The 27976-nt window shown below is 48.0% G+C and overlaps 2 protein-coding genes across 7 annotated transcripts in view; one reads left to right on the plus strand and one right to left on the minus strand.

The window, feature by feature from the left end:
- grsf1 (G-rich RNA sequence binding factor 1) overlaps positions 1-5854 on the minus strand; it is a 59080-nt gene extending 53226 nt beyond the window's left edge. The window contains exon 1 of one of the 3 annotated variants that reach the window (XM_069925569.1): positions 5518-5854. In XM_069925569.1, coding sequence (XP_069781670.1) covers positions 5518-5832 — 315 coding nt within the window. In that variant the 5' untranslated portion in view covers positions 5833-5854. The remainder of the gene's footprint in view (positions 1-5517) is intronic. The other 2 variants (XM_069925572.1, XM_069925571.1) reach the window with 2 other exon arrangements.
- LOC138757757 (deoxycytidine kinase-like) lies at positions 1495-26673 on the plus strand. 4 transcript variants are annotated; one of them, XM_069925576.1, is made up of 7 exons: positions 1503-2282; positions 7226-7344; positions 10239-10432; positions 16740-16887; positions 20169-20284; positions 24809-24934; positions 26432-26673. In XM_069925576.1, exons 1-7 carry the CDS (start codon positions 2201-2203, stop codon positions 26571-26573), a joined length of 927 nt encoding a protein of 308 aa, XP_069781677.1. In that variant the 5' UTR covers positions 1503-2200; the 3' UTR covers positions 26574-26673. The 4 variants fall into 4 exon arrangements, with proteins under 4 accessions (XP_069781680.1, XP_069781677.1, XP_069781681.1 ...); XM_069925580.1 differs by having other exon boundaries at positions 1506-2282; positions 24809-24908; positions 26432-26546; XM_069925578.1 differs by lacking the exon at positions 1503-2282 and adding an exon at positions 5920-6322.
- The last annotated feature ends 1303 nt before the right edge of the window (positions 26674-27976 follow it).

A 27976-nucleotide genomic window follows, 5' to 3' on the forward strand; every position in this document is an offset into this window, starting at 1 on the left:
CCACAAGGCTCACACCACCAGGTTCAGGAACAGTTGCTCCCCCTCCACCATCAGACTCCTCGATCAGAGACTCGTTTAAGGACTCTTACTTTGCACATTATTTAATATACGTTTAATATTTATTTTCTGTAAGGCACCCTCAGTTTGTTTACACTTCTTTCATTGTTTACTCTTTTCTCTCTTTTGTATATGCATCTTTCCTTCAGTGCAGTTGTTTGCATTATTGATAAGTAGAAATTCTGCCTCGCCCTCAGGAAAGAGAAACTCAGCATTGTATGTACTCTAACAATAAATCTGAACTTTGAATTTTATGGCAAGAGATTAGATAGGCCACGTCTGTTTTCCATCGAAAAATGGATACAAAAGTGTGTCCTAATAGAGGTGTATAAAATGATGAGAGGCAGAGAGGATAGATACCCAGAGCCTATTTACAATGGTAGGGTTGTCCAAAACTAGTGGTCCTAAGGTAAAAGGGAAGAGCTTTAAAGGGGATCAACATGAAACATTACAGCTCAGTACAGGTCCGTCAGCCCACAATGTTGTGCTGACCTAATTTTTCCTGACCTCATACCCATAATCCTCTATTTTTCTTCGATCTGAGGGGTAAATGCTTCACATAAGGTAGCGGATGTCTGGAATGATGCATGGTTAGTGTTATAGTGCAGCATTATTACAGTGCCTCCGATCCGGGTTCACTGCTCTCTGTAAGGAGTTTGTTGTTTGTTCGTTCTCCCTTGTGTGGGTTTCCTCCAGCCACCCCAGTTTCCGCTCATGTTCCAAAGATGTACAGGGTTAGTAGGTTAATTGATCACATGGATGTATTTGGGTGGTGTGGCTCATGGACCGAAAGGGCCTATTACCAAGCTATACTTCTAATTTTTTTTTAAGTGAGCTGCTAGAGGAGGTGGTGGAGGCAGGAACAGAAGTTACATTTAATGGGCATCTGATCAGGTCCATGAATTAACAGAGGGACATGGAACTAATGTGGGAAAGAGAGATTAGTTTGGATCGGTATGATGGTAAGTATATGCACAGTGGGCTGAAAGGTCTGTTTGTGTACTCTACAACTCTATGACTTGAATAACAGATGACCTGGGAGATTGGGGACCTATTGCCTGACACTGTTCTGTGCACAATCCTGCTGAACGTTGCTATTTAAGTGCAAGTCTTTAACATAAACTGCTTTAAAACCACCTGGTGACCAGTGAACTTGTTTACTAAGCAGTGTGCACACAGATATCTCCATCTGGTTTGTTGGTCCTTGACCATATCTCTGAGCAAACCCACATTGCCCCAACACCCTTCAAAGTCTCCACTGTTGTGAATGCTTCCACTCACTCTCTGGGGTTTCAGTGCCTTGGGAGGGCCATGCCAGTTGTCAGTGTGGTTTGCTGCAGTTTCTATCCTAATGGGTTTGAACATCTGCTACCTGACGTCAGAAAAAAATTTGAGGAGTGGTTTTGAAGCGGTGATAATGATTTGTTCTCATGACAATCATTGAAGTGCTTGGTCTGAATTTGTGTGCGTGTGTGTATGTTTGCGCGCGTGTGTGTGAGAGAGAGAGAAGAAAGACATACAAAAAGGCTTTATGTGTGAGAGAGGGAAGAGACAGACAGAGACAAATAGAGAGACAGGGAGAAAGGAGATAGAGAGGAGAGAGTGTGGATGTGAAGAGAGACAGAGTGCGTGAGAGAGAGACAAAGTTGTGTTTGTGTGTATATATGTGTGTGAGAGAGAGAAACAGAGGGAGAAAAGGCAGAGGAGAGAGAGTATGTGAAGGAGACAGTGTATGTGTGTGAGAGAAAGAGACAGAAAGAGTGAGATTGAGAAAGAGAGACTGAGAGTGGCAGGCAGAGAGAGAGTAAGAGAAGGTGTGAGAGAGAGGGGGTCAGAAGAGGTGAGAGAGAGTAATAGTCAAAGAACAGGTGAGAGATAGAGAGAGTGAGATGAGAGAAAGAGCTAGAGAGAAAGATGACAAAAAGATAGAATAAAAGAAGATGTGTGAGTGTGTATGTGTGTGTGAGAGAGAGAGAGAGAGAGAGAGAGAGAGAGAGAGAGAGAGAGAGAGAGAGAGAGAGAGCACATCTGTTGTCTGAGACTCTCACGTTCTCAGAGGTTCCCCAATTTTTAAGTTTATTTATCATCTGATTGCACCAGTACAACCTAACAAAACAGAGTTCTTCGGTCCTCAAACACCAACATGGCGGTGCCTCCTTCCAAACGGATTAGGGTAAACACTTGCAACCACATCCCCAGGAAGGTCTCCATTGAGGGGAATATAGGTGAGTAATGGGGCAGCTGTGAACTCCCTGGTCTGCTCAGTAACTCTCAGTACTTTCTGCAGCAGGATCCTTCCTCCCGTTGGCTTCTCACCCCTGTTCTAGCCCCACCAAACGTCTTCCTGTCTTGATTCCATCCTTTCACCTTGGTCCCATCCGTCCCTCCTCCCACTAGGAAGCTGGAAGGTCTGACAAGCCCTTCAGCCCATGATGCTGTACAACAGGCTTTATTCCAGTAGAAGTCTGAACACCAGTTCATGCCTTGGTAGCTCCCTGTGTGACTGGCTCAGGAGGGGCTGTCTCAGGTTTACATTTGGGTTGGCTGATTGACAGCCGGCCAGGTGGAGTCAGCCCCTTAAGTGGTCTTCCTGCAGGTCACTGAGATCGCCCCCTGCAGAAGGCTGGTGGTCATATCACCACATTCACCCCCTTAAAATTGACCTGGGGGGGAGGTGTGTAAACGGTAGCGGGTGGTATTTACAGATTCAGATGGACTGGCGGCCATCAGAGTCTCTGGGACCGCCGCAGGGTTGGTTTCTGGTCAAAGGTCGGAGAGGGTGTGGTTGGTGCCTGAAGGCTGGCTTGATCCAGCGTAGCCGTGGCAGGCGTCGGTGTGGGCAGCATGGTGTCTACCTGTATGTCTGTCTATGGGGGTGGGGGTGGCCAGGTGGGCCAGGAGTTGAGTTCTTTGGAGGGGCGGAGGGAGGAGGTCGGCCCCCGGATCCTGCGTGGGCTAAGGTTACCCATGGTGGGGAGGTTGGACTGGCTAGTCGTGATGCTGGGGGGGGCCCTGCTGGTGCTACTTCCCTGGTTGAGACGGTGTCCTCACGACCACTGGGATACCTGATATAGGTGTAGTTCTTGTTGGCGTGGAGGAGGTGCACCTGCTCAACCAGAGGGTCAGACTTGTAGGTCTGCACGTGTTTGCGTAGGAGCATCAGTTCCAGAGATGTGAGCCAAGCTGGAAGGGAGACCCCAGTCACCGATTTCCTGGGGAACGAGTAAAGGCACTCGTGAGGTGTTTGATTAGTAGCCGTGCACAAGAGCGACCTAATGGCATGGAGCATCTCGGGGAGGGCCTCTTGCCAGTAGGCAATAGACCAGCTTTGGACCTCAGGGCCAGGAAGATTGCCTTCCAGATCACCCTGTTTTCGCGCTCCATCTGCCCATTACCCCTCAGATTGTAGCTAGTTGTATGACTAGCCGCAATGCCTCGTGTTACCAGGTACTGGTGCAGCTCCTCACTCATGAAGCCGGACCCCCGATCACTGTGGATGAAGGTTGGGTATCCGAACATGGTGAAGATCTGCATCAGTGCCCTGATAACGGTGGCTGTGGAGGTGTCAGGGCAAGGGATGGCGAAAGGAAAATGGGAGTATTCGTCTATGACTGTGAGGAAATAGACATTTTGTTTATGGGCCCTTGAAGTCGATACTAAGCCGTTTGAAGGGCTGAGTGGCCTTGATGATGTGGGCCTGTAGCGGGCGGCACAAACCCTGCGTGACTCGGCCATGATTCTGACTTCTTGGGCGGTGAAGGGGAAGTTCCAGGACTCGATGAAACGGTACAGGCGCATGACGCTCAGGTGACAAAGGGTGTTGTGCAGCTCCTGCGGTTGGTCGGACTGCACAGTGGCGTGGGTCCGGGACAGGCATTGGGTCGTTGAACTTCCCTGGTCTATACTGGATGTTGTAGCTGAACGTAGCCAGCTCGACTTTCCAGGGCAAGATCTCGTCATTTTTGATCTTGCCTTTGTGGGTGGTGCTGAACATGAATGCCACTGCATGCTGGTCAGTGAAGAGGGTGAACCTCCTGCCTGCCAGGTAGTGGCACCAGTGGCACACCACTTATTCGATCGCCTGGGCCTCCTTTTCAATGGCGGAGTGCCCGAGCTTGGAACAGTGGAGGGTCCTGGAAAAGGCCACGGGTCGACCCCCCCCCCCCCCCACCTTGGTTGAGGGTGGCTCCAAGAGCAACATCAGAGGAATGGGGTGTCCTCGTCTACAGCATGCATCGTGGCATCGGCGATGTCCTGCCTGATGTGAGTGAAAGCAGCTTGCGCCTCGGGGGGAAGGGAAAGGTGGTGGCTTGGGCCAGTGGGCAGACCTTGTCCGAGAAACGGGGGACCCACTGGGAGTAATAGGAGAAAAGCCCAAGGCACCTGTGGAGGGCCTTGAGCTTATGGGGGAGGGGCAGTTCCATTAGTGGATGCATGCGTTCTGGGTCAGTACCAATGACACCATGTTCCACGATGTGCACTAGGATGGCGAGGAGGGTGGTGCTGAACATGACTTCTCTTTGTTGTAAGTGTGGTTCAGCTCCTCGGTCATCGAGATAAATCTCTCCAGGTTGTTAATTGGTCCTACTGGTCATGGCTGCAGATGGTGACATTGTCCAAGTACGGGAAGGCCACTCTTAGGTTGTACCAGTCTGTCTTACCGCTGGAAAACAGAGACCCCGTTGGTGACCCCAAACGGGACCCAGCGGAACTGGTAGAGGCGTACATCTGCCTTGAAGGCAGTATATGGTTTATCCCAGTTGTGGATAGGGAGCTGGTGGTAGGCCGACTTTAGGTCAATGATTGAGAAGACCTTATAGCGGGCTATCTCATTGACCATGCCAGCTATTCTGGGCAGGGGGTAGGTGTCCAGTTGGGTGTACTGGTCGGTTTATGGTCTGGCAATAATTGATGACCATCCTTAGTTTACAACCCCCTTTTACCACTAGGACGGGCTCTCCAGGGGCTAGTGGTGGACTCTATGATACCTTCTGCCAGAAGCCGCTTCACTTCTGCCTTAATGAAGGCCCTGTCGGCCGTGCAATAACACCTGCTCTTGGCAGCTATGGGCTTGTAATCTGACTTAAGGTAGTTGAAGAGGGTGGGAGGGGTTACCCGTAGCATGGAGAGGCTGCACGTAGATTGGGGGCAGTTGCAGGGCTGTGTGCTATGGAGTGTGAGTGGGGGAAAGGGGCACTGGAAGTTCAGCCCTAAGAGGACTGGGGCACAGAGCTGGCGCATAAACAGGAGACTGAACCCTTGGTATGATCGCCTCTCCCCCCCCCCCCCCCCCCCCACTGTTACCTCTACTGAGCAGTGCCCGAGGGCTATGATGGAGCAATCCTGGGCAGTGAAAGTGATGGAAATGTTTGTGGGATAGATTTTGAGCTTAAGTGTCCGGGCCACGTTCGGGTGCATGAAGCTCTCAAAACTACTGCTTTCAAACAGGCATTTTGTTACCTTCCCATTGACGGTGATGTCCATTATTGAGCACCCGAGTCCATGGGGAATGTCTCTTTTTAAAGCAGTGGATGCTAGGACTGTCTTGAGGTCTGAGTCGCTGCTCCCCGAAGGATGTGGCGAGTAGCCAGGGGCTTCCTTCCAGGGCATGGGGTGTGTCAGGTGGGCAATTGGGTATGCACCCATGTTGACCACATCATACCGTTGATGTGCAGTCGGGGCCCGACTGGCCCAAGGTGATGGTGTCCGGTGGACACACGTGGCCTTGGTGCGGTTGGGCGACACAACCGGCAGCAAAGCGGGAGCTGACGACATCCGAGTGAGCGGTGCAGGCAGAAGTCAGCTGGAGGAAGATGGTGGCGCCCGGAGCGAGCACACTGCAGCAGTGCAGGTCGGTGGCTGGGCTGGAAGTGACGTCGATAGTGCAGGCAGAAGTGGCGGGGCAAATAATGGTGTCGCCCAGTCCTCCCATGTGGCGGCATTCGGGAGAGCCCCCAGCTGATTGCGGAGGGCCGCAGTGCTCTCGACGGGCCTGAAAAGGCACACCTTGGCGAAGTGGCCTTTCTTCCCACATCAGGAGTAGTACGAGTTCCTCTCTGGGCAGCCTTTGTGGGATCGCCTGTCCGACCCACCCCGAGACCCACAGTACTCACAGAGGCGAGCTGCGATAATCTTCTCCATGTAGGGCCCTTCGGCGACAGCGGTCATTTGCATCTGCCAGGCCGGGGGTTGGGGGAGTCGAGCATCGAAGATCTCTGAATGATAAGCTGCAGCCTCCAGGGAGCAGACTACCTTCATTGTCCTGGTAAGTGAGGAAATGTTTTCCTCCAGCAGCTTTTTACGGGAACTCCTCGAGTGCAGCCCTCACACACAGGTGTCCCGGATCATTCACTCCACTTCCCCTTTGGTCACTCGGTCTCGGCCAGGCACGGGCGAGCTACCTCATGAAGGGCCCCCAGATAGACATCTGCCATCTCATCTGGCTGCTGGGACCTGATGCTGAGCAGATACCAGGTGTAGACTACGTTTGTTGGGGGCTTGTACATGCTCTCCAGGATGGCCATTGCAGGTTCATAGTCCGTGCAGTCCTTAATGGAGCACCATGAGCCATTTCTGGTTGGTGTTGATCACCTCAGCCTATGTTTGCTTCAATCGCGTCCTTCCAGATCTCGAAGCATGCCTGAGCATCCGAGTGTTGGGAGTTAATCTCCAAGCTCCATCGTCAGAAAATTCTCCATGGTAGCAGCAAGCAAACACAAAACTCAAAGACTGTACAACAGGCTTTATTCCAGTAAAAGTCTGAACACCAGTTCAAGCCTTGGTGGCTCCCTGTGTGACGGGCTCAGGAGGGGCTGACTCAGGTTTATATTCAGGTCGGCTGACTGACAGCCAGCCAGGTGGAATCAGCCCCTTAAGTGGTCTTCCTGCAGGTACAGAGATTGCCCCCTGCAGTAGGCTGGTGGTTATGTCACCACCACCTACTCTGCAGCAAGCTAACCCTTTACATCCTTCCATTCATAACCCTTCACCCTTGCTGATGTTCTAGAAGCTGTCAAAATGATTCCAGTTCCAAAGTCTGTCTGTGTTCCTCTTTCCAATGGGACTCATCATCATTCAGCCCCTTGATCCTATCCCACCATTTAGTTCCACTCACCTCAGTATCACTTGTTTAAACAAAAGATTTTTTGTCAATAAAACAATTTTGCAGCTGCAGGAAAGTCAACATTGGCTCATATACTGAGAGAAGCAAGCGAAGACTGGGATGTGGTTTTGGAGCCTATCGCTCGGTGGTGTGATGTTTCAGAAACTGACTACGAAGACTCTGAGGTACCTAACACTTTTCAATCATCTCTTCTCTGGAGCTAAGGTGGGAAGGATTCTCTTCACCCTTAGGGTATTTTCAAGTCTAAGATTGACAGATTTCTTGTGGCAACAGGCAGAAGAATTTGGGAACTGTGGGGAAGTGGAGCTTCTTAGCATGACAATAACACAATTCATTTCAGTTGGGATAGATTCACCATGGTTGAATGCTAGATCCATGTTGAAGGCTGAATGGCCTTCTACTGCTTCTGACCTACAATGCACAAGGAAGCCACTGTGCAAGACAGAGCCCCAGCCTGATCCCATCTTCCTGCTCTGGGTCTGTAGCCCTGCAGGTCACTGCTCATTGAGCCCACATCCTGATGTGACGAGGGGTCTGCCTCTCCAAGTCTTTCAGGTAGTGGGGGAATAATTTAAAATGCCCATCCAATCCTCTAGCAATCTGTTTCACAAGCCCCTAAGGTTTTCTTGGTCTGTTTGATTGTCTTTTCCCACCATAGGTGATAGCTTTCGGAAATTCAAATGTCACTCGATGTTATCTCATGAGAATATATCAACCGTGTATCAGATGAGGTTGCACTGACAGGTGGGAGAGTAGATGCCAGCACTGCCAAACCGAGGCCACCTGGTATTTGGAGGAACAACACCTTATATTTCGTCTGGGCACTCCCACCATCGGCATTAACCGACTTCTCCAATGGCTGTTAATTCCCTCCTCTGGTCTCTGTCTTACTCTATCCCCCTGTCTCCTTTCCTCCAACTCTCCACCCCTTCCCTTTCTTTTCCTATCAGAGAGCTACTCTCTGTCCTCTCCTCCTATCACTTCTCAGTTTCTTTCTCTTCTACCCTTCCACCTGCATCTACTTCTTTCCTGTTAGGCTGTGCTCCTTCCCCTTCCCCTTTATCCTCTTTTCTCCTCTCTCTTTCCCCCACCTGTTTTTCAAGAATCCCAATGAAGAGCAGAGGCCCCAAATGTTGGTTACCCTTTACTTCTCCTGAATGCTACTTCCGTGACCTGCTGAGTTTCTCCAATGCGTTTGTTTCTTCTATCTTGATGGATCTAACTCTACATTTTCTGGCCTGAGGGTATTTTTAGCAGGAAGGGAATTACTCCTGGACAACACTGTAACAGTGCCAGTAACCTGGGTTTGAATCTGGTGCTATCTGTAAGGAGTTTGTACATTCACCCTGTGTCTGTGTGTGTTTCCTCCAGGTGCTCTGATTACCTCCCTCCTTTCAAAATGTATGGGATTGTATGTTAATTGGTGTATTTAGGGGATGCAGGCGCATAGGCCGGAAGGGCCTGTTACTTATCAGAGAAGAGAATGAAGTCTATTGTTTACATAAATTGTCATCAAATACTTACAAGTGCCCAGAAGTCTGCAAACCTTTTTGGGGATCTGGGGATTATTGGTAAAGACTGTATTCATTGGTAGTTGCCCTAGCAAAGGTGATGGTTCCTTACATTCTTGTAGCACCATAGTCCTCCTGCAGGAGGTGCTGCCATGATGCTGCTCCGGGGTTTAGACCCAGTGACACTGAAGGAAGTGCCGGCGCGTTCCCAGCTGGGGAAAGGGTGAGCGAGGAGGTGTATTTCTAGGAGGTGGGGTGGGTGAAGTGGTGTGTTCCCATTCCTGCTCCCCTTATCCCCCTGTGGGGGTTTGAGTTGATGTGATTGAGCTCTGGGGAAGGAACAAAGGAATGTCATTGGGTCACATTGCATGACAGCACAGAACCAAGTGCAGTTGTCCAGCTTAACCATGCTGACCAAGGTGTCATCCCATGCTGGTCCCATTCCCCTGTGTTCAGCCCAAACCCCTCAAAACTTTTCCTATCCATGTACCCATCTAAATGTCCTTCAAACTATGCTGTTGTACACCACCACTTCCTCTAGCAGCTCGTCCCACACACCCACTACCCTCTGTGTTAAATCCCCTCTCACCTTAAATCTATGCCCTCTAGATCAATCATTCTCAAGGGGGGGGGTCTCTACAACCTCACCCACCCTCCCCTCCCCACTAGGGGGGAATACAACACATTAAGTAAAAGCCTTGTTTTCTTTTTGCCTAACTTAGCATAAATATTTGTTGTTTTTCATGTTGTCTGGAAGGAGAGAAGTACAAAAGAAACCAAAACTTGCTTACTTCACAGGGAAAGGAGGCCATAAACTTTGAGCAGAATCCTAAGGGGGTCATAGCCAAAAAAAAAAGGTTGCAAATGGATTCCCTTACCCTGGAAGAAGGCTATGATTGCTTACCTTATCTATTCCCCTCATGATTTTATAAACCTCTTTAAGATCACCCATCAGCCTCCAATGCTCCAGGGAGAAAAGTCCAACCTTTCCAACTTCCTTAGTCAAGCCACCAATCCTACTAAAATCCTCATGAGTCTTTCTGTAATCTTTCCAGCTGAGTTCTCTCCTTCCCATACCTGGATGACCAGAGGGTACAATACACCAAGTGTGGTCTCATCAGTGTTTTTGCTCCTATACTCAGCCACTTGACCAATGAAGGCACTTTATAAGGTGACTTTCACAAGTATCAGACATCCCAACAAACTTTACAGAGGATGGATGGTGTAGTTCTGGTCCCCTGTTGGAAATGTAATGAAGAATAAGCTTTTGCAGAATAAGTTCCTGCACTCAGGAATGAACAACAAGCAGATGGTTGTGGGTGTTGGTTGAACATGGGTCAGGATGATGAGTTGATCTTCACATCTCAGCAGGGTCAGAGCAGAGAATATATTATCTAAGGCTCTCATCTCTTGAATGTGTCAACCTTCCTGGTGTGCGATGCCGTGTGGCATCTGAGGGGGGAGCTTGTTAATTTTGGATCGACATGGCTTGGAAGATGCATTGGTTTCTTTTTGCTTTTTACTGCTGTTTACCCAAACTGTTGAAGGAGCTGACCACATCGCAGAAGAGTGGAGGCAACCTCCTGCAGATGATGTACGACAAGCCGGAACGTTGGTCCTACACTTTCCAGCACTACGCCTGCCTGAGCAGAACACGTTCACAGCTGCAGTCGGTCAGTGACAAGCTGAGAAACTCGACACAACCCATTCAGTTTTTTGAGCGATCCCTCTACAGTGACAGGTACAGACTGCCTTCACACAGTGAGTATTTACCTGCTTTCCACAGTCAAAGGAAGGCAATAAAATGCACAGTGAACACAGTAACACCAGTGAGTCTGGAAGTTACAGGCTCATACTATGTTCTGAGATAACACTGGCCTTCTCCAACAGTACTAAGGGAGCATGATGTTGTGAGAGTGATGGTGCAGAGGTCACAGTCTGCACTGCTGGGAAAGTGGAGAAAGTTACATGATTCAAACGGCAGAAATGGGATTTGAATTGAAAGGAGGTTTTGTGTGGGGGTGCGGGAGTACTCGGGCACACTTCTTGTTCAGAAGAAGTCTGCTGCTTGTGAGTAAAGCTCTGCTGTCTCCAATACGTAGTTCAAGCAATAAGCTGGAAGTTGCTAGGATGGATTCACTCCACTGTGGAACTGCTACCTTTCATCTAATTTGTTCATTAAAAGCTTAACATGGGTGGCCCCACCACTGATTAACTCAGCAGCTGGTAGTTCATGAATTTTCGATGGCGACTCAAAGACCTGGAAGCCTCAGGTTCGCCTTCGAGGAGTTTGGAAGGCTTTGGAAGGTGGCCAGGGAGCCAGTTCATGAAGCATCCGGGGATTTGTATTCTTCACTCTGCTATCTCATCATCCAGATAAAGGACTCACATCTTGGACTTTTGTTTCAACATAGGGAATACGGGATGTGGCTCTGAGGAGGATTGAGTTAGCATGACTTCAGTCAACATGACACTTGCCCTCTCCTTTTGTAGACTATAATTTTATGCAGTGGTCTAGTCCATTTTTCATAAATATGGCTGACCCTTCTTCTGAAAGACCTGGGCCCCAGGAGTCATGCTGGGCCAGCGACTTCAACGACTGGAAGACCTGATGCTGTCATGATACTTTTCCCTAGCTATCACAGTTGGAAAATGCACAAAAGTAATGGTGGGGAGTGATAGCACCACAGCCATTCCAGGGTGTGTGAAAATGGGAGGGAGATCCATGATTTGCCTATGAAACGCGAAGGCAGTGGGCCTAGTCACATGTTGAGGTGATTCATGGAATCACCAGCCGACTGTCATTTCAGCGGCTTGATTGAGACTGTTTCATGGCGATATGAAGTGTGTGAAGATGCTGCTCCTGCTTGCATGCTCCTCGTTCTGACTGAATTCAACCTCACGCTCCTCATCTTTATGCACCCGGTATGGAAGAAGAGGCGCATCTGGCATATTTATGAAAAACCAACAGACTAGACCAATGAGTGGATCATTTTACTAGGGTTGGCATGCATGGATACATCACTGGTTTGGAAATCAAATCAAAGTGGGTGGCATCAGATACCTCAAGTGTGTTATGTGGTATTAAATCATGATCGGTGGGTTAACAGAGAATCGAGTCCAGACACAGGCAAACAAACCAAGGATGATCTTTATTGCACACATGCAAAATCGTAATGGAGAAGACACAAAACAGCATTTGATACTAAAACAATATAGGCGTTCACATCAGATACAGCAACCTCCGATATCTGTGGCCACCTACTCTCTCTCTCTCTCTCTCTCTCTCTCTCTCTCTCTCTCTCTCTCTCTCTCTCTCTCTCTCTCTCTATTATACACGTGCAGTAATATTTGGAAACTAGCACAATCTTACAATACAGAGACTTCAACACCCACTCCCGATTCCATGTACCAATGGGGTCTGGCTCAATGGTAAGTAGTCCCACATAATACCACTGTCCCGCTCTAAGGGTAGAACGCACCTTACCAAAAACTCCTCCAGCGATGTCAACAGATCGCAACCTGGCGAGGAGCAGCATTCATAGTCAGGACCAAGGAGTAAAGAGGATGATCTGCTTCATGTGTTAGGCTTTTAAAGTGCAATGAGCCGGGGAGTCTGGCCCAGGTCATCAGTAAGTGATTTAAAGAGGTCAGTGGTCAGGTGTGCAATAAATGGGTTGGCAGAGTCCAACCTTCATTGGCAGGTGATACAACTTCTGACTAGGTTCCAGATGGAGAGGTCACATGACCCGTCATAATCCACATTCCCACCAGGACCAGACGGAGAGGTCACATGATCCTCCACAATCCACATTCCCACTAGGTTCCAGATGGAGAGGCCACAATCTACACTATATCCCACCCCTCAGAAGTCACGCCACTCTCCAATAATCTACAAATGTGAACAACAAACATTTTGTACAATGGTTAACAAAATAAAAAGAAAGAAATCTTCGATTGACAGGTTATGATACTTATACTAAATGTAATTTGCATAAACTACACAAATCAAAATGTACAATAAAAAGCGTGCTAATGCAAGTGCCTCTAAAATGAGGGACAAGGCACATCAGCAGAGGAAGGTGATGTTTCTGAAAATGACTACACTCTACCAGCTCTCCTCTGACCGAACAGAGCTGTTGTGTGCAGGGTGCTGCTCTCTAGTGAGAGAGGGTGGTTTGTATACGTGGTCTCTCTGAATTTTCTGGCATGTATGTGCACCTTTGCCACCAACATTAGCACCAGTGCCACCACCTCCTTCTGCGAGCAGGCAGTGCAAGGCCATCCTTCCAGTGCCATTGCCCTTCCTTGACCAGCGCCTCTCGCACATTGGCTATCCATCCAGGCGCTCCCCCATCGTTATGAGGCACACAGCCCAGATGTCCACCGCTGTGTCATTCTGTGGGGAAGCAGAGATTGGCCTGGCAGGTGTACATCCAGGGCATGCCAGTACTTCCCTGGGAACATCCCCATTTTTTGGGCTACATTCTGGTGCCATTCCTGTTTATTTTCTCACTGTGTTCTTGCTCCCTTGATGGACTCACTGTGCTTTGTCCAAACTAAGAGTATTTTTGAGAAAGGTTCCTGAAGCACTCGCCCCATGGGGAATTATTAGAAATGGTGTTATGGGGGAAGCAGAGGAACACCATCTTTACCGAAAGGTTACAATGTACAAGGGTCTATACAAGCTGCTGCCATTGACTGGTAGAGATGGGTGGAAGACCGTCAGAAGCAGTGATGAGAGTGCAGCATTCTGAAGTGGTGGCACTCCGGCGTCTCGATGTTGTGTCTTCCGTCGTGCTGAGCTTGAAGTGTAGACAGCCTGCAGAGTGGGTGGGTGAGAATATTTCACTCTCTTTTGGAGAGTCTGTTAATGTGTTGGCACGTCAATGACGTTTCTCCTGGGATTGCAATCCATGGTGTGTTTCCTGGTCTGCATGCAATTAATTCCCCCTTTTTAGGTGGACCCTGTACTACAAGATCCTGCAGGTTGACCTCATCTGTTTTCTGTAGGTCTGAAGAGGTCAGATGTTGTGAAAATGGGACACCCCCCCCCCCCCGCCCCGTCCAGAGTGGTGTGAGTTTAAATGGTCCACTGCTTCTTGCATCACACTGAGCCACCCCTTCAATGTGGGGTCATGTGTCAGCATGCGCAGTTTTTGTTTGTGGAGATCATTCATCCTTTCTATGAGTTTGGATGCCTGTGGGTGGTAGGGGATGTGCAGTAGCCACAAGATACCAGCCTCTACTGCCCAATTCTGTATTTTGGCCCCCTTAAAGTGTGAGCCCTGATCAGACTATACCTCCCATGTGATTCTATAAATGGAGGAGAGATACTTCAGATGGAGTTGTCTTGGTTGGCCCTCTCACAGGACATCTTATCCAGGACACTGGAGAAGGTGTCCACCATAGTCAGGAGGAAGCTCTTTTTATTTTGGTGTGGGAGGGGGCTGTCATAGTCTACTTGCCAGACTTGGCCTGCTCCCATGCCATGACGGATGCACCCCAGTATACCCATCAGCCAGCCCTGTGTTTAGTCTGCTGGTAGAAAGGGCAATTATCCACCACTGTCAGCACCTCGTCATGAGTAAGAGCCACCCCTAAGCCTTCCACCCACTGTCACATGCCATCACACCCCAGATGGCTGCTCTTCCTTTGTGCCCATGCTGCCAGGGCACTGGAGTCTCTATTGTTGGAGTGGGTGGAGACTGAGCAGATTTGTGCTGCCGTGTCCCTATTCGTATGGGCGTCCACGTGGTGGACTGTGAGCACCCTCTGCCCAGCCTGCTCTCAGATGCATTTCCAGTGCTGCTGGCCCCAAAGCAGGCGGCTGTGAATCTCCCACCCCACCTTGTGCCAGTGGGCCATCCACACTGCCATCCCGTTTGCCACTGTCCATGAGTCCGTATAGATACAGTGTGGACCCATAATTTCTTTAATTATGAGCGCTACCACAGCCAGCTCCGCAAGCTGAATAAATCCCACCCCCCCCCTTCTTGAGTCACGGTCTTACCATTGGCAGGGTGTAGGGCTACTGCTTTTCATAGTTGCCTTCCATTCTTCCAAGGACTCGAGCCGTTTGTACATCTATTGCTGCTATTTATTGAGGGAGTTAAGTGGCTGCCCCAGGATACAGGAAAGGGATGTATGTCAGGAACCTCGGGAAGGGGACCTTTTCTCTTGGGAAGGGACATAACTTGTTTATAACGCCTGCTGACCCCTCTGCCCCAGCCTTGGTCCAGTCCGCAATGTACCACCTTCATTTTACAATGCTGGGTGCGGCCCTCTTTGTGTGTGTCATTGGCAGATTTGACCCACCACATGATGGGAAGGTGAGACCGGAGTACTACAGTCTCAGCAGCACTTTGGGGCTCTGTGGCAAGGAGCGCCAGATAGCACATCAGGAGCTGGTGTTCAAAGCGGCTTCAGTGGGAGGTGCTGCTCAGGACCCCAGTGGAATGTAGCTTTCTTCTGGTGACCGCATAAAGCAGCTGTAGCAGCTTGGTGAGGCAAGGAATGTGCTGTCATCAGTAGCCTAAAAGGCCGACAAAGCTCTGGCTGTCAGTTTTTTGGAGGGCACCGCAGTGTTAAAAATGTTATTCTTTGCAACCTACAGAATGTTCCTTTGGCCTGAATGCCATTGAATATCTAAGTAGAGGACCGTCTGGGCCTGTCCCTTCTATGGGTTGACTGTCCAGCCATGGGCAGAGAGTCCTGAGATCAAGGACTCTAGTACTTGTGCCAAGATCACAGGATAGTGCTCTCTTCAATCCCTTTGGGCGGCACTCGCAGGGAGTAGTTCACTGTCTGCTGCAGTGATAGGCTTCCCGGGGCACCGGCATCTAGATGGGAGAGGTGGATATGGACCCCCTCATCCCACAGCCGGAGCAGCCATGTGGCCAGGTGCTCACCTGGTTGCTGGCAATATCTATCACCCAGCCCTGTTAACTCCTTGGTGGAATAGTTCTGGTTCTCTATGACCTCGTTATGGCTACAAACCCATCCACTCGCTCTCTCCACATTCTCAGCTACCTCCCTGTTTGGGAGGACTGGTGGGGAGTCCTCCTGGCAGGTCTGGGACCTCATGGTCACTTGGCGGGTTGGCAATGTCTCGGGTACCCAGGGGAAGGGCACATGTAATGGCTCAGCCTCTTCCTGGTCATCATCGTCCATCCACACATCCCCATCCTCCAACCGCAGGTCGCCTTCTCCTCCATGCCGGCCAGATCGCTGGGCCACCTGCAGCTGCCGCACTTTGACAAATCTGCAGGCCTCAGTATATTTGGCCTTGAGGCTCCCAATGCACCTGCTCATCCCTGGAGAAGGAGCACTCAGTGCTCACGGGCAGTTTGGAATCTCCGAGAACAGTTGGCTCCGCAAGGTTTTGACAGTATCAACAGAGATAATTATGTTTCAATTTGTAACTTATTTTTCGTATGAATAGCCTGAATTGTAAAGTAATGTGGCACTTATAACTTTTGGATGATAAATAATAAAGGGGTAGTTTTGATTTACCACTTAAAAGACAAAAATAATGGGGCATACTGAGGTGTGGTGGGGTCAGTGAGGAGTGTTACACTCTCAGTGTTCCTTCTACCACTCCCCCTTCTCTTCACCCAATACTTCCATTGTCTTTGTAACTTTTCCCTGTCCTGATGTACGCCCATTGACCTGAAAGATATGCTCTATTTCTCTCCTCATAGATGCTCCCTGACCTGTTGCATGTTCCACCATTCTTTGTTTATACTTCTGCTTTCCAACAACTACAGTTTTTAATTTTCAATTCCTGTTTATTAACATTGTCTTTGATTCTTCAGCTGATGATTCTTTCAAAGGTGGCCCATGAGCCTGAAATATCTTACACAAGATATTTCAAAATGTATGGGGATTGCAGGTTAATTGAGGTATCTGGGCAGCACGGCTCATGGGCTGGTCGGACCTTTTTCTGTGCTGTATGTCTGAATTTAAAATTTAAAGAGCCAATACTTTTCCCATGAACTCAGTGGGTGGGACACTCTGACAATCTTCACTTTCCTTTTCTGTGTCAGGTATGTCTTTGCAACTAACATGTATGAGTCCCATTGCATCAGTTCAACTGAGTGGGTCATTTACCAGGATTGGCATGCTTGGATACACCACTGGTTGGAAAATCAAATCAAACTGGATGGCATCATCTACCTTCGAGCAATCCCTGAGGTGAGGCCCTGCTCTTTCTCTGGATAAGCCATCAGCTCAGTTTGCTGGATCAAACTTCATCTGTTTCACTCACATCCCTCTGGATAAGGAATTCCTGCTAACTTGGGCCAACATGTGGCTGGGATCCTTGGTGCAGAAAAACTCCAATAATTCAGCATGGTCAGGCCCTGCAGAATCTAATATCAGATGACCTTTCTCACTAATTCCTCAACACACTTTAAATAGATTAGTTTTTGATGTTACACAGGCCCCAGAGAGAGGAAAGGGAGTGCAGGAACCAGGGGCAGTGTTTAGTGGAAAGTTAACACAGTAAACATCAGGTGGTGAACCAGATGCTGAGCCATCAGTGTTATATAGTCAGGATAATGTGAACTATTTTGTAATCACGTAAGAATACATCCTTCTCACTGTAGTAACTGTAGTTCACTACTGTGAGGTGTATGTACATGTATGAATGTGTGTGAACAGCGTTTTCCTGAGATGGTGGAAGGCATCAGTAAGTAAAGTCTCTTCTGTTATTTGAATCTTGCATCTCTAAGTTATTTAAAAAGTTTCCCAAGCAACACAGAGACATAACAATCAGCATTATGGAATCATCAAATTACAGACTCTTGGTGTTTTACTGTACATTGATGGACAGCTCACACATAGCACAATTACATTCATAAGATGTTTAGACAGATACATGGATAGGGAAGGTTAGAGGGATATGGGCCAAATGCAGGCAAATGGAACTGCTTCAGAGAGGCACCTTGGTCAGCATAGAGGAGTTGGGCCAAGGGACTGTTTTCATGGTGTGCAATCCAGTTGGCATGGTTGGCATAGCAGTTGGTGCCACGCCTTTACGGCACCAGTGATTGGGTCTGGGATTCGAATCCCGCAGTGTCTGTAAGGAGTTTGTACGTTCTCCCTGTGTCTGCGTGGGTTTTCCCCAGAGGCTCAGGTTTCCTCCCCATCATTCAAAATGTACCAGGGTACAGGCTAATTGGGTGGCACGGACTCATGGGCCGAAATGGCCTGTTTCTGAGCTGTATGTTTAAATTTTTAAAAATTAAAATTAGATGGTCCTGTCACGTCTTACCCTGTACAGTAGGTCTTCATGATAAATATTGCCATGCATCATCTGTGAGTTTCCCCAGTACATTGGTGAGTGGGAGAGTCTGGGGCAAGTTGATGAGAATGTGGGGATAAAGGGTTCATACAAATAGATGTTTGATAGTTAGTGTGAACTTGTGTGACTGATTCTAAAAGCACCAGCTTCTGTAAGGTGAATGGAGGAAGTTTAGGGGAGATGTCAAAGGTAAGTTTTTTACACAGAGAGTGGTGGGTGCTTGGAAAGCATTGCCAGGGTGGTGATGGTGGCTGGTACAATAGGGACATTCAAAAGGCTCTTAGGCAGGCATATGAATGAATGGAAAATAGGAGGTTTTGTGTGTGTGTGGTTGAGATTGTTGTGGAGTAGGTTTACATAGTTTGGCACAAAATTGTGGGCTGAAGGGCCTGTAGTGTGCTGTGATGTTTTAGGTGCTGACGTTCATGAAATTACTTACCCTTTACCATTGCTGACTCTCCCACCATCTACAGTCTGAGGGTCACCATTGACTAGAACTCAACGATCATAAATACCTGGAGCAAGCAATGAGCTGCTGGAGGAACTCAACGGGTCAGACAGCATCCATGGTCAATGGTCAGTCAGCGATTTGGGCTGGGACCTTTATTGAGATTGAATGGAGATGGGTGATAACAAGTATATTAAGGGGAGCGTTAATTGGATATGATAAGGGACAAGGTAAGAATTTATCATGTTTGTGCGAAAGGAGATAGGAAAGGGAGAGACAGAGCTGGGGGAAGGGGGGATGAAATGAGGGGGGTGGATTTAACAAAAGTCGATATTAATGTCATCCAGTTGGAGAGTGCCCAGTCTGAAGATGAGGTGTTGTTCCTCCAATTTGCGGGTGGTCTCAGTCTGAGACCATGGACTAACATGTCAGCAAGGGAATGGGATGGGGAATTGAAATGAGTGGCCACTGGGAGATCCATGCTATTGAGGTGGACAGAGATGTGCTCAACAAAGCGATCTCCCAGTCTGCATCCAGCCTCTCCAATGTAGAGGAGACCACAGCGGGACCCCTGGATGCAGTAGATGAACCCTGCAGATTCACAAATGAAATGTTGCTTCACTTGGAAGGACTGTTTGGGGCCCTGAATGGTGCTGAGGGAGGAGGTCTGGGTGCAAGTGGAGCATCACCTGCAGTCACAGGGGTAGGTCCCAAGGGGATGATTGGTGGGGAGAGAGGAGTGGACAAGGGAGTCATGGAGGGAGCGGTCCCTGCGGAAAGTGGAGAGGGGACAAGAGGGGAATATGGGGTTGAGGCAGGTATAATTGCAACATTTAAGAAACATTTGGACAGATACATGGTGAGGATGGGTTTAGAAGGACATGGGCCAAACACAGGCAGGTGGGGCTAATGTGCGTGGGGTAAAGAAGTAGAGCCAAAGGGTAAGTTTCCACACTGAATGACTCCATGACATTATCCCTATCAAAGCAGCCCATGCATCTCTTTAACATTCCCTCCTTTCACCCTCCAGCACAAAATGCACAGCATTTACTCACCCTGGCTACACCACAGCACCTCCCAAAATATCCCACCACTACCTCCTAGGGCAAGGGCAGCAGGTCCAGAGGTCCACCACCACCAAATGCTTCCCCTTCCAGTGACACACCCTCCTGAGTTGGAACTGTATAGTCTCCAGCATTGATCTAAATCTGGACCCCACTCCAGCAGCAATGTGTGACGATCTTCTCCGGAGAGACTGATGTTTTTTCTTGCCCCTCTCCAACCCCCACCATTTTGTTTGGGTGCCTGCCAACATTTTTTTCATACCTTGATGAAGGGACCAAGCCTGAAACATTGATTTTGTATCTTGCAAATAAAGTACACTGTCCGACCTGCTGAGTTTCTCCAGCATCGTGTGTTTTACTGTCTTTCGTAAAAGTGGCTCACCCTCACCCTCCTTAATATTGAGTAGAGATGAACAAGAAATGGAGCAGCAGGTTGCAAGTGGGTAGAGGGGAATCTGGCCATGACTGGTAGTACTGGATGTTATGCAGAGTCAGAGCGGATTGCTGCTGAGCAGGTGGCCAGCTGATTGTAATATGAGTTGGAGAAGGGGTGGAGAATCCAGTACTTTTCAGACACAGGGAGTCTGTGGATGGAGTTTGGGGTGGAATCCATTTGCTGGGAGGGCTTTTGATGCTACCTCTCTCTGCTCCTCCTCAGGTGTGTATGAAGAGGCTTGAAGTGAGAGGAAGGCAGGAGGAGCAGGGAGTTTCTAAGGAGTACCTGGAGAAGCTTCACTGCAAGCATGAGGACTGGCTGCAGCACAGGACCATGCAGTGAGTACACATCGGGGCTCAGTCCCAGTTGTGCTCAGGACCTGAGGTGGGGCGTGGAGGGAACTGATGGGAGGCTGGGACATGGGAAATGAATGCTTGACAGTTACTCTGAACTCACTAATGCTTCTGAAGCTGGGCACTGGGATGGGTGAGGCTGGGTTTATTGAGAGAGGCCTTTCAGCCCATCATGACTGTCCATGGCAACTCCAACTAGAACCATTCTCCTGCTGTTCCCCAGAGACCTACCACTGTTTCACCCACAGGTGTTATCCAACTGCATTTTGAAAGCTCTTGGGGTGACACAGTTAGCATAATGGTTAATACAACTCCCATTACAGCGCCAGCGATTCGGATTCGAATTTGCCACTGTCTGTAAAGTGTTGGTACGTTCTCCCTGTGACCTGCATGGGTTTCCTCCAGGTGAGCCAGATTCCTCCCACTTCCTAGATGTACAGAGCTATGTCAGCCCTCTAAGCCAGACCTCACCTCCCCAACCCCACACTCACCTCCCCCCAACCCCACCCTCAACTCCCATTAACCCCACCTTCACCTCCCCCAACTCAACACTCACCTCCTCCAACCCCGCACTCACCCCCAACCCCTCACCCTCACCTTCCCAACCCCTCCCTCACCCCCAACCCCACCCTCACCTCCTCCAATCCTACCCTCACCTCCCAAATCCCACCCTCACCCCAACCTCACCCCAACTCCTCCCTCACCCCCAACCCCATTCTCACCTCCCCCAACCCCACTCTCACCTCCCACTAACTCCACCCTCACCTCCCCCAACCCCACCCTCACCTCCATCCCCACCTTCACCTCCCACTAACCCCACCCTCACCTCCTCCCAACTCAAGACTCACCTCCTCCAACCCCACCCTCACCCCAATCCCCCACCCTCACCTTCCCAACCCCTCCCTCACCCCCAACCCTACCCTCACCTCCCCAATCCCACTCTCACCTCCCTAACGCCACTCTCATCTCCCACTAACTCTACCCTCACCTCCCCCAACTTGACACCCACCTCCCCAACCCCACCCTCACCCCCCAATCCCCCACCCTCACCTTCCCAACCCCACCCTCACCTCCCCAATTCCACTCTCACCTCCCTAACCCCACTCTCATCTCCCACTAACTCTACCCTCACCTCCCCCAACTTGACACCCACCTCCCCAACCCCACCCTCACCCCCCAATCCCCCACCCTCACCTTCCCAACCCCACCCTCACCTCCCCAATTCCACTCTCACCTCCCTAACCCCACTCTCATCTCCCACTAACTCCACCCTCACCTCCCCCAACTTAACACCCACCTCCCCAACCCCACCCTCACCTCCATCCCCACCTTCACCTCCCACTAACCCTGAGTATCTCTCACTAATCCCACTCTCACCTTCCCCCAACCCAACCTCCATCTCTTCCCTAACCCCACCCTCATCTACCCCTCACCCCACACCTGCTCCTAACCCAACCATCACCTCCTCCCAACCTCATCTCTACCTTCCTTCAAACCCCACCCTCACCTGCCCCCTAACCCCACCGACTTGTCACTTCCCTTCCTGCTAAGCTCAGTTTGGAGATGTAAAGGAGCTCCCTATCTCTACATGGGTAAAAAGTGCACATGCTTTGCATTGGGCCAGAGCAATCCACGTCACTTTGCCACAATGAGTCAATCAATGGTAAGCTAACTTGTGTTCAGCAGAGACCAACAAGCAAACCAGGGTTGACCAGGTGACCTGACCAGGTTTGGTTGTTGGAAGGTCATTGGTCAGTTCATGAGCTGTTTCCAAAGGCCATCATTGAATGATGCAGGATCTCCTTCCAAAGTGTGGAGGAAATGATGAGGAATGTAGAACAGAGCAAATCCAGGGGTCATAGGTTTAACGGTAAGAGGGGAAAGATTTAAAGGGGATCTGCTGGCAGGTTTCCCCATAGATGTGTGGGATGGGCTTCCAAAGGAAAAAGTAGAGGTGGGGACAGATATAACATTTATAAGACATTTGGGTAGATACCTACCTAGGAAAGGTTTAGTGGGATATTGGGTGAACACAGATAAATGGGTCTAGCTTGGGTAGACATTCCAAAATCCACCCACTTCCTCTTTAATATCCCTTGTGATTTGGCCTCTATGACCCTCCAGGGAAGGGAATTCCAGAGACTTACCTCTGCAAGGAGTTCCTACCCATATCAGTTTTATATGACCACTTTCTGATCTCGTAACTCATCCCCAAATTCGAGTCTCTTCCGCTGGTGGAAAAGTTGACTTCTGCCCTCTCATTTTCCTGAATGATCCAACGTGTTTCAACTGGATCTTCCCTCATTCCTCTCAATACCGTCAAGTTTCGATTCAACTTGTGTAGCTCCCAATGATTGGACAATCCAGCAATTTGCCTGGGGAACCTCACAGACTGCCCCTCGTGCTGCTATGACCTTTTCTAAGGAAGGGACCTAAACCCTGCAGGCATGGCCTCACTAGAACCTTGTACCATTCCTTGCTTACTTCAAGACTTCCGACTACCTGGCATTAAAGGCAAATATGCCATTTACCTTCTTTACTCTTAGCTGTAGGGAGAGCATTCAAATGTCAAAACTGATGACAATTGTGATAGTAGAGATTCTATCACCAATGTGTACATATGTACAGATTGTAGAGTAGGATGACTGTGATTGGCTGAGAGTATAGCCACACCTACTGGCAGGTCTTAAAGGATTGCTCCAAGCCAGACCAGGTCATTCTGGACTGGTCGGCCTACTTGTGATATGCTCCTGTCTTTTAGTTAATAAAAGCCTTGGTTTGGATCAACAAATCTTTGGTTCTTTCGACGTGCACTACAACTGTTTTGTTTCAGGAAATTTAATATTTTTATTTTAAAGATGCAGCACAGTAACAGGCCCTTCTAGACCATGAACCATGCTGCCCAAATACACAATTAATCTACAAACCCCGTACATTTTTTTTGATGGGGGAGGAAAACAGAGAACCCAGAGGAAACCCATACTGGTCATGGGAAGAATGCCCTTTGTGTCCAATGTCCAGCAGCGGATTCGAATCCATGAACTGCGCTGTAATGGTGTTGTGATAACTGTTATCTTAATTGTGCCAGTATTAACTATTATGATGTCTGAGTTTATTGTCATGTACATAAGTACAATGTAGAGAAGTAGATGCAGAGGGCCACAAAAATAATATAAATTAAATCATTACAATATGCCGAGACAAAAATAGAGATAACAAATGTAAAAGGCGAGATAAATAAATACTCAGAATTGCAGACAGTGCAAATAAAAACAGGTTATGTTTCAATAGTGTAGTCAGAAAATTTGGTCGTTCTGGAGTAGCTTATGGTCAGGAAGATTCAAGAGCCTGTTAGCTGTTGGATAAAAACTGTTCTTAACCCTAGAGGTGTTAGTCTTCAGGCTTCTTTACCTTCTGCCTGAAGGTAGCAGTGAGAAGAGGTTATAACCAGGGTGATCATTGATAGTGTTAGATGTCTTCAATGGATGGGAGGTCAGTGCCAGTGATAGACTTGGCCAGGTTTGCCACTTTCGATTTTTCAAACCAGGCTGTAAAGCAAATTATCAGTGTACTTCCCATAGTGTAGCTGTAGAAATTTGGTGGAGTATCTGACAACATGCCAAATCTCCTCCAGAAAAAGTAGAGCCATTGGTGTTTCTTCTTCAGGGTGGTTTCTATGTGCTGGCTCCAAAAGAGGTCCTCTAAAATGTGGACTCCCAGGAACTTGAAGGTATAACCCTCTCTGCCAAACATCCCATCAATGAAGGCAAGGGTATGGTCCCTTGCCCCCACCCCCCCTTCATTCTTTGAAATTTTGACTCGAAAGGTATATTTTATTCATACTGTATACAGGAAACACAATCAAGACATGTCTCTATCAATATTTGTTATCTCATCGATTCCATGCATTCTCTTGTAAAGTGTCAACAACACACCTGTATGTTTTTCTCTCTGGGGAGTTGGAACCAATGAGGTTACATAAGCTACAGATCAGGCAAGATCTAGTTGAATGACAGCATTAGCACAAAGGGCTGAATGGCCTCTCCAATTCCCAGATTAAACTAGAGAGAGAACTGAATCAATTAAGATAGGGAGTTTATGAGACTGGACCAGAAAGGATTTCCTGATCAAAACAGAAAAAAAACTGGTGGTCTGTGGGTTTGTTAGAGGTGGTCTGGTCTGAAGGCAACTATCATTAATGCCACAAACAGGTAATATGTAAAAGAAAAGTGAAAATTCTTGAAAAGATTTTCTCACCAAAGCAGTGCTAATGGTTGTCCAGGAAGGAGTTCAATCTCAGCAGCTGTGGTTTATGGGTTTGTTGTAGGTGGTGCAGGGTAGGTGAAGGAGAGGTGAAAAAATAGTTGAGAACCAGTGATTTATCAGAGGTCATTGCTGTCAATCTTCAAAGAGCTGATTTGTGTAAGTCCTATTGGGTGTGAATTATTGGGTTCATAGGAAGGGAAATTATTGGTTTGCTTGATTTGTGATGGGTTGTTCTCATTCCAGCCTGCACTTTGATTACCTGAATGAAGTTCCGATTTTGACATTGGATGCTAATGAGGATTTCAAGCACAATGAAGCCAAGTGCAAAGAAATGATAGAGAAGGTACAGAATGGGGTGAAAACCATCATGTATGTAATAAATTTGATCTTTTTTTGATATCTGTATTATTATAATGACAGTAGTTACTGCATGTATGGAATATTAAATAAAATATTTTTAAAAAGAAGAGGTACAGAAATGTCCATCGATGTACAATTCACCTTTTGCAAATATGAAGCTAACCTGTTATGAATATATCTCCACTTTTGATCTTCCTGAAACTAATGCTGAGGTCTCTTTCACCACTTATCATCTCAGTGCTCATTTCTTCACTGGGAGTCTTCACTCTGGGCCGTAGACCCCTCCACCAAATGTCTCCTGCCAGCTCTATCCTTCAGATCCATTCATTGCTTTCTCCTGGATCACCATTGACCTGCACTGTCCTATGATTGCTGATGTTGCCGGCACTTGAGGAGCAGAGTTACAGGGACAGGTTGAATAGGTTAGGACTTTATTCCCTGGAGCATCAGAAAATGAGGGGTTATTTGCTGGAGGTATACATAATTATGAGGGGTATTAATAGGGTAAATGCAAGCAGGCTTTTTTCTACTTAGGTTTGGTGAGATGAGAACTAGAAAACATGGATTAAGGGTGAAAGGTTAAATATTTAAGGGGAACATTAGGGGAAGTCCTTCACACAGCAAGTGCTGAAAGCATGAAACTATGAATGTAGGCTCAAATTTGACACTTAAGAAAAATTTTGAGGGGTACATGGATGGGAGGGATATGGAGGGCTATGGTCTGGGTGCAAGTACATGAGACAAGGTAGGAAAACAGTTTGGCACAGACTAGATGGGCTGTAGGGCTTGTTTCTGTTCTGTAGTATTCTATGGTTCTTTGGATTAAGGTCAACAGCAGGGTATATTTAAGGAAAATGATACTAGATGCATGAACCAGATAATCACACATTCAACTTGTGACTTAGGTTCTTCTCACAATTGTTGCCTAGAAAATTACAAGGATAGAAATAATTATTCCCTGACTATTCAAAATGGAAACTGCAAACTTTCGATGCCTGGGTGGAGACTTGGCTTGATCTGTCAAAAGGATCAGCTGCAGAATGTTATACTGGCACCTTTAAATCATTCCAGAGTGCCTCACATGGTAATCAGAATCAGGAAGAACTTGATCACAAGAGGGAAACTCCTAAACAGGAAGCCATGTGCTCGCTCGGAGATGTAGGTTTCAAGGAGATTGTAAAGGCACTGGAGGTTTATCGAGGGAATTTCAGAGCTGGTAACCTGTGACTTTTCTAGGTTATTTGTCTCAGTTGCTTCTGAGGAGAGGCCAATGAGACAACCATAGGCCCTTCATAGTGGTGGTATCTTACTTCTGATTTAAGTTCTCAGTGCTGGCTTGAGTGTCCCTACTCCAGATTATAGGGGAAAGGTTGTTGGGAGTCACTGATGGTATAACATTTCATCAAAGAGCATGTCCTTGAAAAACTAATTCAATAAATCTCCATGCACAATCCCTCCACGATCTCCTGGACACAACCATTCAATGACACGCTGTTTCTCTTGCAGATCAAGGCATTTCTACACTGGTTGTGACCCAGGTAAACGCCATGGAACAAGAGTGGGAACTAGCAGACAAATGAGAGAGAATTGTGAAGCTGTTGAAATGTTCAACATTTTCCATTCCTGGTGTTGCTTTGTTACCATGTGATTTTTAGTTACCAGTTGAATCACAGCTCGGTATTTGTAAAATAATGATTATTTCTATTGATTTAATGAGAAGCATAGAATAAATATGATCTTGCATCAAAGTCTGGCCTGACTCTAGAATGAGGAAGTGTTTCATTGCACAATTTATTTATAACTCGAGGACTACCACTGTTTTGTGGAAAATATAGATTTAGCAAAATATAGATTTAGCAATATTTGGCCTTGACCGGTGTGTTTGGACAGTGGTCTTCAATTCTGAGAGCTGCCCCATCTCCCTCATAGCATGGTCCCCTGACCAACACACCAATGCCCTCTCATACATTCTCCCTCCCTCATTCGTTGACTCTCTCCTTCTATCTTCATACACCAGAGTCGCAGAATCCCACAGCACAGAACCAGGCCCACAGGCCCAGCTTGTCTGCACTGAACAGCATGCCCTCCTGCTTTAGTCCCACTTACACATATTAGGTCCAGGGTCCTCTTTTAATTCGTCTCTCTGTAACTCCATCTCTGAAAGCTCTCTCTCTCTCACACACTCACACACACAACACCCCCCCCCCCCCTTTCTCTGTCACACAATGACACAATCTTTTGTTTTGACACACTGATTCTCTCCAGCTCTCTGTACAACACTGAATTGAGATGGGCAGCTCAGGGTGTTGGCTGTGTTCCTTTGGTCCAGTGACTGACCCTTGTGGTTCTGCTTCTCACGCCTTGATTGGAACCTGGACCCTGGCCAGAGATTAAATGTGAAGCAGCTCCTCCCATTCCCTTCATGCCAAAGGCTTCGATTTTTTACACCTCACGAACAAACAACCCAGCTTATCTAAACCTCTCCCTGGAATTAGGGTTCACCATATGTGGCAACAGCTTTGCCTATCTCCTCCAAGCTCTCATGCCTTCTGATAATGTGTGACGGTGAAACAAATCAAAGCCGTTTCACCTTCATTCACATTTAAAAGGGGTAGAACAACTTGATAAGCTGGTTTATTTAAATGAAACTACAGAAGATCATGTAATCAGAGGCAGAGTGCAAACTAAAGGAGTCACAAAGTTATAGGTGTAAACAGGCCCTTCAACATCCATGCCAAACAAGTTGTCTACCTGGGCTAGTCCCATTTGCCTGCATTCGGCCCACATCCCTATCCATGTGCCTATCTAAATGCATTTTAGTCATTGTAGTGGAGAGCTCACCATATAACAGGATCTTGGGAAGGCGATGGTCCTCCATTCTGGAGACGTGACCCACCCAGCGCAGCTGGATCTTCAGCAGCGTGGACTCGATGCTGTCGGCCTCTGCCATCTCGAGTACTTAGATGTTAGGGATGAAGTCGCTCCAATGAATTTTGAGGATGGAGCGGAGACAACGCTGGTGGAAGCGTTCTAGGAGCCGTAGGTGATGCC

The sequence above is a fragment of the Narcine bancroftii genome, chromosome 3, assembly GCF_036971445.1.
Source record: "Narcine bancroftii isolate sNarBan1 chromosome 3, sNarBan1.hap1, whole genome shotgun sequence".
Taxonomy (NCBI): Eukaryota; Metazoa; Chordata; class Chondrichthyes; order Torpediniformes; family Narcinidae; genus Narcine; species Narcine bancroftii.

What these genes read in the sequence shown, in the direction of transcription:
- LOC138757757 (XM_069925576.1), top strand. Translation starts at nt 2,201, where the DNA reads ATGGCGGTGCCTCCTTCCAAACGGATTAGGGTAAACACTTGCAACCAC. An exon ending in CTCCATTGAGGGGAATATAG is followed by an intron (nt 2,283 to 7,225) that starts GTGAGTAATGGG and finishes ACAATTTTGCAG; the next exon opens with CTGCAGGAAAGTCAACATTG. An exon ending in CTGACTACGAAGACTCTGAG is followed by an intron (nt 7,345 to 10,238) that starts GTACCTAACACT and finishes AAACTGTTGAAG; the next exon opens with GAGCTGACCACATCGCAGAA.